At 39.2% G+C, this 14,590-nt stretch overlaps 1 protein-coding gene across 3 annotated transcripts in view; it reads right to left on the minus strand.

The window, feature by feature from the left end:
- Positions 1-14,237, minus strand: part of RBBP8 (RB binding protein 8, endonuclease) — a 45,490-nt gene extending 31,253 nt beyond the window's left edge. The window contains exons 1-3 of one of the 3 annotated variants that reach the window (XM_037380603.1): positions 14,105-14,237; positions 5,268-5,488; positions 38-80 (exon numbers count right to left, since the gene is read on the minus strand). In XM_037380603.1, coding sequence (XP_037236500.1) covers positions 38-80; positions 5,268-5,379 — 155 coding nt within the window. In that variant the 5' untranslated portion in view covers positions 5,380-5,488; positions 14,105-14,237. Of the gene's footprint in view, positions 1-37; positions 81-5,267; positions 5,489-8,245; positions 8,617-8,647; positions 8,739-14,104 lie in introns of those variants that run through there. The other 2 variants (XM_037380602.1, XM_037380601.1) reach the window with 2 other exon arrangements.
- Between the last annotated feature and the right edge of the window lie 353 nt (positions 14,238-14,590).

Consider the following 14,590-nt stretch of genomic DNA (forward strand, 5'->3'; position numbering starts at 1 on the left):
CTTTAAAAAAAATCAGATCATTAGGATGAGTACTTACAAGCATCTTTCCTTTTTCAACTTTGATATTTTCAGCTGTAAGCCTGAAAAGCGGAAAGCAAAAAATACATGTTACAGAATTCTGATTTTAATAAAAAGTGTGAAACAATAAACTAACTCTCCTTTTGCCAATGACATCTGCAAAAGAGAAAAAATATCAATAATTTGGAGAGAAAATGGTTCATTCTGGACCTCTTGAGTATATTCTACAGGATCTTGGAAACAAATATAGCTATTATATCTCTAGGAAATAGAGACTTCTTAAACAAACAAGCAGATTTCCACTTAAACGGGTATAAAAACACCTTTGTAAGAAACCACACACAAATACCAAGCACTGTTAATATATTTCCATTGACTATGCCTACATAAGTAGCATAAAATATGTTCTGTGTACACATTAATGCATAATACTACACTTGAAATGTAGCATCCAACCACTGAACTGAAAAATTACAATGTGTATGCAATAAAGGAAACATCAAAAATACATGACTCAAGGATTTAAAGCACAAAAGGACAACATACTCTATTGGAGGTATGCTACCAGGCCCTCTCAGCCAAAGCTTCTTTAGAACATCTTACAGTTGAACTGAGGAATAGTATTTCCCCCGCAGTCCTTCTCCCACTAAGGCCCACACGATACTAAATGTGTTTGCAAACCTTTTTACTTCTGCACAGAACACACAACTGTTGGTTTCTGCAGAAGGGGCCAGCTGACAGTCCAGCCAATCTGCTTGCAAAGTTTTGGGGGGGTGGGGGGGTGTGCAGGGACAGGAAGATAAAGGTGCTTTACATATGGCACTGCTTAACAACTGGGATGCAGTGCTATGGAAATTTATGTGATACTACCTGCACATAAGCCAGCCATTCCTATTCTAAGTAAGTGGTCAGAAATAGTCAGACTCCAATGGTATAACATTTAACATGTAACATAACAATTTCCTAAGGTCATATTTTCTTCAAACTATATAAAGTTGGGAGCAACTTCGGGTTTCAGGTAGAACATAAGGTGTCTTGTAAGCCTTCTTGCAACAGCATTTGTCATTTAGGTTAACAGTATAAACTTGCAAAACCAGAACACTTTGAAGAAAGCTTCTGACAATTTCGAATTTAAACCAAAACACATACCCTATACTACATCTTACTATAGAAAATGTAGGTTAAGGCAGTTAACAGACTTCTTTTTTCTCTCCCCTACTACAATCAACTGGGAACAGCTCAAAGGGGAACACAACTTGCTTGAGAAGGTTTACTCTTCAGGCTACTCACAATGTAACAGTCAAGCCAGCTAGAGCCTCAGTGAATGCTACAGACTGCTACAAGATGCCAGTGAGACAATGAGATACAAATGCACAGACACTAAAAAAAAAAGTTATTAGGAAATTCAGCAAGATTTCTTTTATCGCTAAGTGTTCAACACCTCTGAGATGTTGTGTTCTATCATGCAGATCAGCATAGAAAGAGGGTTTATTTTTTTAAGTAGTTGCTATTCATCAAGTCAATTAGGCATCTGCAATTAGAACCCCTATAAACCGTGCTTTTAATGCTGCTCCACGCCCATTGGAAGGAATGAAGCGGCACAACAATGCATCTCCTGTATGAACAGGCAGTCTGTTCAGCAAGTATTTAGGATTGTAACGTTGGCAACCTGAGCCACAAATTGAAGAGGCAGCGCTCAAAAGGCCCAGTACTGTGCTACAGGTAACACTATCTCCCCTCTCACCTGAAATCAGGAGGAACCAAACTAGTTACTTAAAGGCTGCATTTTTTCTTAATTCAAATGACTGCAATGAGAAGGCAGGAAACCAGTTTGTTACATTTATTCAAGAGCATTGAATTACTACATCACATGCAATCTCTCCCTTTTGCTTTTCCAGAGCACTGGGAGGTTTAAGCATACTCATTTAAAGAGCTTTGCTTTTTCAGATTTCCTTATTTAACATTGTAGTGAGCACATAAACTTAGGTGGTACTACACTATGTACATTCCCAATTCAATTTTATCTTGCACACAATATTTCTGTGGAGTAGGCAAGCTGCAGACTATATAAATCTCTTAACTAGAGCTCATAAGTGCTTTAGTAAATGACACTGTCCCCATTAAAGTGATGTAAACTTTCTTTAAACTATCATTAGGCAGATTAATGAAACAGATAACACTATCTTATGAAGCTTGCAACTTATTACCTGTAATATTTCAATTAATGGCTATGATGTTTCCATTCTGATGAAATTTCAAATGCATTAAATGCACTTTCTTAAAATTGACAGTGCCTGGAAAGCCTGCAGTATCTTTATTGCTGAAGTTTTCCTGGAATGGGTTGGACAAGCTTCTGTCGACAATGACACAGACATAAACCTACCTTAAGGGTATAGAGATGGGCTAGATGACCTCCTAACATCCCTTCCAGCCCTGCTGTAGATAATTATTTACTTTTGAGGAGCTTCCAGCCATTTCCTTTCCTACAGCAATCTATCAACGACAACCGATTCCCTCATAATTGTCTCTGCATCTGTGACTACAGGCTTTTTCCCTATCTACTGGTATCTTTAGTTTTTCAGAGGTAAGGAATAATTTAAAATAAACTGGCTATTTCTTGTACACAAAACTCTCCTCACATTGCTATGTTGAAATATGTTTCTTCTTAGTATAGAGCTTTAGGCTTGAATTCATCCTCAAGAACCACGCCAGTAAGACCCACATGCAGCAAGTATCCATATAATTATTTTGAACTAGATGCAACTATTAACACCTGCAGAAATTAGTCACTTTCTAAACAGCATTATTAAATTCCTTTCTAATTTGTGAGCACTACGCAAGTATCCCACACATTCTGCAGGTAGGAAACATAAGTAAATATCATTTTAATGACCATTATTCTAGTTGCTGAGCACATCTGAATTCCATGAAGAGTCAACTGATGCTGACCATGCCCAATGGAGACTGGGTTGTAGGAGTCCTAACCGTTGTCACATAATGAATTTAAGGGAAAGCGATAACGATTTTGCCTGAAGAGTGCCAAAATTCTGAATTTTTTTGCAAATGATCAGTTTAAAAGAATAAGCAGCTGTGTTTGTTTAGCCAACAGTGGAAAAATACACCCTTTACAATATAGTACTATAAAAATTCAATAAAATCAATTTCAAACTGTTTGAAGTGTTCTCTAGTCTAAATTCTCTCTATATATACATATCATAAATTGTATAATATGCCTGACCATTTCAAGCCCATGTGTCATAAATCCTACTTTTCATGGATTTATAATAATAAAAATTCCACCATTACAGTGTTCAGTACATTCTGCACTGTACATGTAAAAAGCTTTTTCTCCAACTACTAACATTCCCTTAATCCACCTTCCACCACCTTTAAAATAATTTTTTGCTGACATTTAGATTGGAAACTCATGAGTCAATTTTAATTCTTATTTATAGACTTCAGAAACAAGCAAAGTCCAGGCAAGCCTGTGTTTGATGTTTCTAAAATATCTTCCAGTACCATTTTCTATAAGAGGATCCCCACCTTTTGAAAAAATTAACTATCCTTCAGGCATGTCTTTGATGTTATCATGGAAGACCTAATTTTACCTAACACGGTGTGGGACATACTGACAAAGGGCTAGGCATGAAAAAGACTGCCTAGTGGCAAAATTATCTGGCCACACCCAGCATGCATTCTAAAGAGTATCTTCATTCGCATAAAGAAAACCAAAACTCTAAAATCACGTGCTGCACATCCCAAGAAACTAGAGAAGGGGTCACTTAACATTACCCTTTACATTAGAGCTTTTTGTTTGTTCAGTTTTTGTTGTTCAGACATGCCACAGATTGCCAGATCCCATTCTGTCAGTACTTCCACATTTATCTGCAGTTGACATCACACCCACCCCAAAAAAACATTAATAATTTTAAAAAAAGACAAATAAAAAGAAAAAAAACCAGAAAAAGTAATAAAAAAGTAAGATTTTTTCTGTTGTGAAACACAATATAAAGTTATATTTCATATGGTTACGCGTACTTTTTTAACATAACAAAATGCTACTATCTGGTACATCTTTCAGTTGCCAAATTGATAGGTTTTTTTGTTTGTTTGTTTTTTGTTTGGTTTTGTTTTTGTTTTTTTGTTTTTGTTTTTTAATTACTAACACAAAGTGTCAAGGCCCAGTGTTGCAAATTGTTGAGTCAAGACTTTTAGTGGCAGGTATGAAACATCTATACATTATAAAACAATCCCCCACAGGTTTTTTGCAATTAAGAAGTGATGATATAAATGGACCTAAATGAACAGACCTGGAACTGTTTAGAGGCTAGTGGAAACGACCAAGGCCATGGAAATAGTCTGGCTACAAAGATCCACTAGCATGACTAAAGCTCTTAATTCACAAAATCTCACCTTTTATTCCAGCCTAATAAATACTGCTTCATACATAAGGATATGCTTGTTGGAAGATTCAAATACTGTTCTACTTCCATCTAAAAGAATGGATTGTGTGACTTAAGATTAGTAGAACAAAATGTTACCTTCTTATTAAGTACTTGTAACAAAGCATTTCATGAATATTACTTGTAAAACAATATTATAAGAATATAAATACACAGTGCAATAATTCATCTTTACTTTGAGTGTTATTAATTTCCTGCACTACTGAAGAATGAACAGACACTAACAGTCAATGCATAGCAAAATCGATATCACAGGTCACAAAATATAATGTAAGAATAAGCAACTATCATAAATTTTGTTGAGAAAATTTAGAAGGCTAAAAACTGAAGAAATGCTTCTCTAATACTAACTTGTAGTGGTATTTTGCACAAGTTAGGGAAAATAAACAATACATTAAAATGGCTTGCATCTGAAGTGACTAAAACCAAAGAGAAAAGAAAAAATTCCATTGAATAACTTGAACTGGAAACTTTGAATCATAATCCATTAATGATAAAGTAACATTTAAATACTTCCTAAGCAAACACAGATCCCAAGTAACATTGTGTTACTTTTTTTTTTTCACCGACCTAGCAAATCCTTTATACTTGTTGATAGATTAAATCTAATCCTGTTGACTGGGCTTAGGTAGTCAGTCTGTAAGGATCATTTGCAATTATCCATCCAACTTTCTGCATAAGACATTAAAAATCTATTCAGTTCCATGCAGACTGAGCAGTACTTTGGTTCAAAGTTTTCCTGTGGTAGCAGCCAGCCTTCTGTGAACCCGAACTTTAACAATTTACCTTGTACTTCTTTATCATGACATTCTTTCAGTTTGGACCACAAGTCCTTGAAGAAATCCCCTGTAGGTTCTGCAGAACTAGGGCTCCCACAGCTTCCTCCAGATGCATTCATCTTGCTTTTTTCTGCTCCCAGCTTGACTTATTTGCAGAACTGGCAGACTCTCACACTTTAAGTTTTAAATTACATAGTTATGAAGCTGTTTCTGAAGACAGGTGTATGCCTGTAATGACAGATCGACAACACTTATGCTTGCATTTATCAGAGTATAACTTGCAGCCATGGATGAAATACAAAGCTTACTGCCTATCCTTTGTACAACTTGAGTTGTACTTATATACTGACAGTCACCCTGAAAGTGTGTAAGATGCTAAGTATTTTGCTACAAGTAATTATAAACTAACAGAATTCCTTCCCCCCTCCCCAGCTTAAACAGCTATCAACTAAGAATTAGATTAAGAGGCTTAGGTCTCTATTCTTTTCCTATGTAAAGCTACAGTTAAACAGAAATCCTGCTTTCCAGAAGCAACCCATGCTTCCAAAATCTGGCTGTTACCAAAAGTGTTTGTCAAAAGTTTTATCAGAGATTTATTTGTGTATATACATCCTTTACATAAACATGGATTCAAACGACACCCTTCTGCAAAGTTCACATCCCCCTGAAGTCTTCATGATTCTACATTGAAATGATTCCTACTCACCGATGAAAAGGAAATAGGAGAGAAATGTCAAATTTATAAATGTTCAAAACATTAGTATTTGAGAACTATCAAAGTAAGATAGCTCTATCTTACAAGCCAGACTGCCCTACACAACTCAGAACTATCACAGCATAATTCTTATTTGTATTGAAGGATTTTTTAACACAGATGATGCCCTCAGGTAAACTACACAGGAATCATGGTACTCTGATCTGGGTCTGAGCCAAGGTAAGATTCAATTCTATCAGCACTGGTGTCCAACATTGAAATATTCATGTAATCTCTCTGTCCTTCAGTTCCCTCTGTGTGAAACTGGTCATTTGAAGTTTTCCCTATTTTTATGTAGCCAATTTTAAACAAACATTTTTGAATAGGGGCTGTGTCATTACCAGGCTGACATAGCTATCTCTATTGCTCTGTAATAAATTACAGCAACTAAAAAAAAAAACCCCACTAAGGTGTTTTGTACAATTCCTAAAGCAGCGGTCTGAGCAAGCAAACCACAATGTCTGTACAGACAAATAAAAGGAGCAATTGACTCTCAAATTTCAGACACAAATTACAGTTGTAGTTCTGATGATACAAGGTCTACAATTAGTTAAGAAGCTGCACTCCCTATCTTGACAGCCTTCAAGCAACTTAAAACTATTTGAATGCAACTGCTGATTTAACTGGCCCCCTAGATTCACCACGATAAAATGTTCGGTTCAGTGGTCATGACCTAGTGTAGGGCCTGGAGGCCTTGATTCTGGTCTCCTTTCTCCTATCTCTGTGCACTGTCTTAAGCAAGTCACTTTTCTTTCTGTTTGGCTGTCTTTAGAATAAAAATAATGGAGTAAATGGACAAAGCGTTATTCCTAACAACACGGGATCACTTGAACTGTATTTTTTTCTCTAGTATAAGGATACTTAAATGCCACAGTAATGGAGCTGACAGAACACTCAGTATAGGTAGTCCCACATTTGCTTTAACACTCTGTCCATAGAAAATTCAGCGTCATTTCAATACCTGGTTTCAAGTTAGCAAATGTTGTTATATTAAATGAAGTCCTTAATACAAAATAAAATTACCTTTTCAAATTAGCCAATTTGCAATTACAATTCTGCAGCAGAAGCTGAACAGTAACCTGCTCGCATCTTTGCAGCTGAAATGCTCTACTTTGTGTACAGTCACATCAAGCTATCGTACAATGCTTCTTTGTGGAACTGATTGCCTAGTGACATTAAGAACATCTTTTAAACTCTACTTTTCTGCCTTCAACAACAGTATTTTAGAAACTATTTTTTTCTCTGTCAAGTGCTAGTGGAGCGAAATCAACAAACTTACTATCACTATCTCAGATCTGATTATGTCAGGTGAATAATTCTAAAGAAAAGGGCATCTGAATCTAGAATTAGTGAAGGCAGTCCCTATTGGTTTTTTTCTGGTTCTTTTTTCTTTCCACAAAGATGAGCTTTAGAAAAAAAAAAAAAAAAAAATCACAAACTTGCTCAGAGTTTCCGCAAATGATTAGGATGTCAAATGAATACAAACAGGGGAAAAAAGGAGCAACACATTTTTCCAAGCTTCACCCACTTCAAGATCCCGAAATGACACATTACTTTCTACAGGTGTTCAACCTGCCTTCAAACAGAGTGCCCCAAACAGGTGCTCAACCAGAGCCTTTGACAGGTCTGGGCATTTGCACAGGTGTAAAAGGCATTCAGTGATGTCAGCTTATTAGCTCGGTCTCCAGTTCTAAGAAAGGATTCTCCAGTCCTTACGAAAAAAACATCACCTGAGCTGGATGTATGGGCACTTTCAGACAGAGAGGGAACTGGAAGCTGCCCGAGGGGGCGAAGGAAGCAGAATGCCAGCCCTCTCCCGACCGGCGCCGTTCTCAGGCAGGGCTTTACTCCTACCCTCCCGACCAACCCTTTCACGAAACAACCTAAACATATATTTCTATATCCCTCTTCCTTCAACCGCTAACTCCCTTCAGCATCGTAAGCCTTTGCACAGCTTCCTAAATGACAGCCTTCCTACGCACACCACCAGCGCCGGCAGTTAGCACCGATAAAGCACTGAAGCTGTTTATCTGTATTTGTACTCCGCTGACAGACACACATGGCCTCTCTGTGATTCTGGAGCGCACAAACCTTCCTGAACCTCTGACCCCCACCAAAAAGCCTGAGCATCAGCTGCTCATCCAAACTCAACTCTCCTGTACCGCCCAGAGGTGCTTTTTGTCTTTTTTTTTTTTCCCCCTCTTTGCACAAACACTATACAGAAAACTCACTCGTATGGCACGCCGGGATGCTCTGAGAACTCCTACCATGACCAGCGCCCGAGAGCTCGCCAGGCGGGAGCAAGCCCCCGCGCTCCCGCCACCCCGGCCGCCCGCCAGGCGTGTCACGTCCAGCCCGGACGGCAAAAGGGGTGGGCATGTCCCACACGTCCCTTCCCCCGAGCGGCAGCCAGGCCGGCCGGAGCCTCCGAAACGTAGAGACCGGGCAGGCGCGGGCCGCGCCACCTGCCCGGGGGCTCCCGGCGGGCGGAGGGCCGGTGTCTGCAGCGTGCCCCACGGGAACTGTGGGCCGCGGGGAAGCCCCGCTGCCGGCGCAGACCCGTCCCCGGAGCGGGAGCGGCACGCTCGCGGCCGTTACCAGGCGGCGGCGGCGAGGGGAGCGCGCGCCGTTACCTGGTTGGCTGCCGGCAGCTCCGCGCGAAACGGCGGGAAAAGGGAACGTCGGGGCCGAGCGCCTTTCCTGTGGCGGGAGGCGGAGTCCGGCCAGTTCTCGCGAGGCTTCGGCACTGCTCTCGCGAGAGCTGGGCCGCAAGGGTCTGCTGCCCCGGGGGCTGCCTTCCCGCCCGGCCGCGGTGGCGGCTGCCGCCTCTGACACGCGTTCAGGTGCCGCGGGCTCCGCCATTTCAGACACCCACCGCGTCCGACAGGCGTTGTCCCAGCCTTCTTCCTCATCCTGTGACTGGCCTGGCGTTCGGGATTTCCACAGAGAGCATCCAGGAGAAAGGCAAGGGGATGAGCCAGACCTTGCCAGGTGCCACAGTTAAGCGTGGCAGCAGGCGTAAAACACTATGGAAAAGCAAGGGGTGTGTGAGAGAGCCTGGATTAAAACAAAGGCTTCCCATGCAGGGGGAACCTACCTGAAAGAAATATTTGCTGGCTTAGATGTAAAGATCTTCAGGATACGCTGCTGGGGCAGAAGTGGCCTTGCTAATATTCAGGCTGTGCTGCCAGATCTACCCTTTGCACAGGATTTGTCTTCTGCTGACTGCTGGGCTTTACATACATAAGACTTATTTGTAATGCCCCCCGCCCCCATGATCTTAACAGATTCCATGTGTTTGTCGTTAATTAGCATACAGCAGAACACCCTAGGACATATTTTAATGTTTTATATGAGTATGAAAACCGGTAGGTTTGTATAACTAGTATGGCATAAGGCAGCTGAACTTTTGTGTCACTTTAGAGACTTCTACCAACATATTTTTTTTGCCCAAAATTGCAGGTCAATGTTCTTTCTTTCATTGGGACCAACCATGCTGCCTGCCGTGAGATAGACCCCTTGACAGTTAGTTTGTAGTTCTTTTCAGTAATGAAATAGAAGCAAAACACAGCTTTTCACTGTTCCTATTCTGCCTTAACACAATTCCATGGGACCGTTTTGGCATGTATAGGAACACTTGCAGAGACAGCGTAGTGGCGTGATTAGAAGATACAATGGTGATCAGTTTGCAAGGGCCTGTGCTACAAACACATGCTTTCTAGATTATTAATAGCAGTATGAAAAATTTAGGTGTTCAGGTATTTGGTAATTGTTAGTAGCTGTTCCACTTTACTCTTGTTAGATTGCTCCAGTCTCCAGAAAGTATCGTAAACGTGGCATATTTACAACGTAAATAAAGTGGGATCTGAAATACTATTTCAAAATTTCTGAAATATTTTGAAATACCATCAGACAGTCCAAAGTGACCTGTGATTAAGTAGGCTTTACATCTGTTGTTCAAATTTGTTGAAAATACTCTTGGTTTCCCATCAAATATGTACCTTGAGTTTTTAAGTATTTTGAAAAAGCTTGTGGTTAACATTTCTGGTCATTCCTCACCATTGTTTAGCCACTTATTTTTCACCTGAAATAAAATAAATCAGTGTTCAGTAGCTCAGCAGCAGATTACTTTCATTGTAAGTTTGATCCATTATCATATCAGTACACATATGGTAGAACTAAAATGTTATGGAAGAAATGGTCACAATAGGTTATGATAAACGCTCTACTAGTCTTCTTAAATAATGCCCGTGGGCAGCTTTTTATTCTACTTTTGAAACTTCTATAATCTTAAAGTTTGTGGTGTAGGAAAGTAGTAATTTTCTCAGAGTTAAGAGGAAGAGATGTCTTATATATATACACAATCTGATAAGTAGCAATAAAACAGCCCTCTTGCCAATTATTCGGGTATTTTACCATAAACTGTACCTTTCTTTCTATTTATAGGAAGCACTCTGGAAAATAGTTATATAATCCATTTTATTTCCCCATAAACTGTGTGAGCAGTTTATTCTCATATTCTCTCGTTGAACTTTACAGCAGTATAAATCCATTGACTTCTATAGTGTTAATCTTACCTACTCAACAGTAAGTGATAACGGATTAAGACCGGCAGTTGAACTTTGTCTCCCTTAGAAATTTATTTGATTTTATGTATCCCATAATCACATACTTGGCCACCAATTACTGGATAGATCCCTGGCTCATTAAACATACTAGAAAACTACTGAAGAGTCTGATACTCCACATTCAATTGTATTGGATGTCTTAAACTGACTTGTCCAACTGGAACTACATCTCATTCATCTCATAGGAGTAAACACACACACCTAGACAATAAAACTGTGGGAAAAATGCTTCACCATTGTTGCACTTGAACAGATATGAAACTTTCTATGGTGTCATGGCTCATGTCCAGATTTCAAAATAACCCTTAATACAGCACATAAAACTAGGTGACAGAATACTTTTCCATGAGCAACTCTGCAAAAAGGGAATCTAGTTTAATCCTAGCCCACTTTAGACCTGGTTGGTCTGAAATGTTTAATCTTACTAATAGTATGTGAAGCTGATGATTTTCTATTATACTTTAGGGATAATGCCTTCCTTGTTAATGATTGGATTATTTACCAGCAAATCAGCTGATGACTGAGTTTCCATTGTAAGAGTACTACAATGTTGCAGCACAGATAAAATAAAAATTAGCCTTTAGTTCACACACACACACTTTTTGGGAGGTAGTACGGAGGCTGCATCAGTGTTCCTAACCATTCAGGTAGGAGAAGCTGACCTAGCTCGCTGCATATGCATACAGAATAAAGTTAAAAGAGATTAGTAGAAAGCTTACATTTTTTACTTCTATTACCGTAAATTTGGATGTAAAGATTAAAACCAGCTTTGAATGACACTGGGGAACTCAAATTTAAATATTTGAATTGCTTTAAACACCATGGTAAATGTATCATTCTTCCTGTATATATAAATAGATACATACATATATATCTATATATAATAGTGAAGTTCTAATTTATTCATATGATATTTAGTAGATAGCACATATACATTCATGGCCAGTGTGCTCACAACCTCCTTGACTTGCAGATCTGCGTTTAGGGATATCTTTAAGAATATCTTGCTTAACTCTCTAGTCATGTTCATTTAATGAACATTATGTTGCAGTTGCCAATGAGGACATGAAAGGAGCCCAACATCAGATGCAGCAAATAAAAGCATGTGGCACAATTCAGCTGCTACCTAAACAGGATTTGAGCTGGGAGTGTAGGAACAGGCAGTCCTCTCAATGGTATGATTTCTTACAGCTGGGAGGACACACAGAGCACACCACTGCTGTCTGGCACAGGTAGTTGCTTTCTTTGGAAAAATAAGGAGGAGCCACTCCATCACCCCCACTAGTTGAATGTGATTCTTCTCAAGCTGCTTGCGTAGCCACTTTTGAAATCGAGCCAAGATCAAATTCCCTGATGCCAGTAACATTGTTCCCTTTAAGAAACCCTCTTCTTTGAAGTGCTTTCATTGCTTCTCATCTGTAGTCAGAAACAGTCAGGATATATTCCACTGAAACTCTCAGGTCTTTTAGAGAGCCTTGATTGGGGGGGGGGGAAGCAACCTGAGGGATGCTGTTGCAGCACCCCAGTGCAGTCTTCCTGGTCCTCAGACTCTAAGCAGCAGCATCTACTTGTGTTGGCTGCAGACGGAAATGTTTCTCAGGTTAATGTGAACAGTCTGAGTAGATATGCATATTTATCTGAGCCTTGGGAGGCTGTTTCAGGCTTGGAAGGCTGAAGTAAAAGTTTACAGATCTGCATACAAAATCATGCCACCTACCTTTTACTGTAATGAATGACAAAATTCAGGACAGGAAAACAAGCAAAAGAGAAACAACATATGGGAAATAATATTTTACTTATGTTTTCAGAAAAAAAATCCCCAAACAATGGCCCCTGCCCTTCCTGCCCCCTGAAAAAAGCAGCTGAGGAGACCCCAAATAAAACAGAACACAGAAACTGGAGAGAGAGAGAGAGGATGGCAAGAGGTATTTTGAAAAAACTGATTTATTTAGTTTGAATTTAAAAAATGTGCTGTGTTAAAATTGTGTAGCTTTAGAAATCAAAGCTCTCATGTAGCATTTTACAGGTTCTACAGAGAGTCCCTTTGTAAACTATACAGTTCAACAAGCTGTAATTTTTTCTTTTGAAAATGGTTTATTCCTTAGCAAGTTTTCCTTCCATACTTGATAACAATATCAACAGAAATGATAAAAAATAAATGTTTTTTATAATGAATGTTTTTAGCTTCTGAGCATACAAATTTTTCCGTATGTTCTTTTCCATTTTCCCACACTTTGAAGAAAAATTTTTACATGCAGATACAATGCTGCTAGTGAGAAGGTCATTTCAATCTGCTATTCATTGAATTTTTAAGCTGCTCAGGAGGCCTTTTTATTGGCACTCTGCAAAAGAATAATAATGTTCATTTTTGCATCAACCTGAAAACAGCTGGCAGTAAACACCTCCATAATTGAAGCTTCCTGTTGTGTGACTACCATGAAGTCTTACATAATCCTGTATAGATATTTTTGTGTCTAGTGGTTTAGGTCCACTGGGGATTCTGATTTGGTTTTTTTTACATCATGAAAGAGAATGGTTATTATTTCACTGAAAGATAGACAAAAATAAGATTTCCATGGAAATGGAAGTAGCTATGTTTTCAAAAATGTAGTTATGGCAAGAAGATTCACATTTACTTAAGTTAAAGAGTTATTTTGTCCTAACAGGCATGACAAAACCTGTCTTCATTCCTTTCTATTCAGCTCAGCAAGTACTTCTGTGCTCCAGTAGTTAATCAGTTACTAGATTCCACAGCTTTTGTTTTCACACTCTTTAATTTTTCTTATTTGACACAGAACTTGTGAAAGGATTCAGTTGCAGATACAGGTACAACTTTTGGGTCTGCCTACTCTTTATGATTAGGACTGCTTTTTGTGATCATTGCCACCACAGTTACTCATTCTAAACAGGCAAATTTCTGGTAAGTATTTAGAAAGAAAGCAGTAAGAATGACTTTTCCTATCTTACCATGAAGCCAATTCTAAATATGTAAATCTAAGTTTAATTAACTCCCTCCATAAAACTGAACAATTCAAAACGTTAGACTGGCAAGAATTACTAACCACACATTTTACTGTAATGGCACTATGCCTTGTCACAACAGTGCTGTTAGGAGACATGGATTATAAAAACACTATAAAAACCAAGACCAACAGGCAACACTTAAATGACTTGCTCAAAATACTAAGTCATTGGCAGTGAAGTTTCTGTCTCACTCCCATGCTTAGTTCATTGAACCATCATCTCTCCAGTAAATACTCTTGCAAACAGAGCAGATGATGTTGAGCTGCACACAGAAGGGTCAAAAAGCTGCACTCACAAAAATCCTCTCAACAAACGCTATAGAGACTGGCAGTACTCAAACACGTTAAGGAGATAGCCATTATACCACTTCAAGCATAAGAGAAATTTTTGCTTAAGGTTATCTTAAATTAATTTTAAAGAAAGACTTTCAAAACTCACCCTTCTGTTTGAATTGTGAAAAGTTCTGTTCTTGATCGGGGTGATAAATATTTACTATTGACTTCCCCTTCAGCTATAAACCTCAAGTGTAAGTAAGATGAGGAAGCCACTGTGGACCACACTAGAGAATGCCGAGAGGAGATCTGCTGCACCTAAGATATATACAATGTGCAATGGATAACCTAATATGCCTTTCATTTAACTGGCTGGGCAGGTTTCTGCATTCTGGAGAGCATGGAATCATACCAGAATTTGTTGGCATAACAAGCCTGTCAGACCGGTTCCCAGGGCGCCCAGGAACCTGCCCAACCAGTCTGCATCAAAGGCCGGCCCAACATGCTGCAGCTCAGCTCAGGCTCAGGGAGGCTTCATACGCGGTGAATTATTCACGCCTCTGTCAACTCCCAACATACGACTCAGAGAGAATGATGTAGCCTCCAGCAAAATAATTTACTGAGGGGTGGGGGAATGATACATCGTTGTTAA

This window comes from Falco rusticolus, chromosome 3 (genome assembly GCF_015220075.1).
Source record: "Falco rusticolus isolate bFalRus1 chromosome 3, bFalRus1.pri, whole genome shotgun sequence".
NCBI lineage: Eukaryota > Metazoa > Chordata > Aves > Falconiformes > Falconidae > Falco > Falco rusticolus.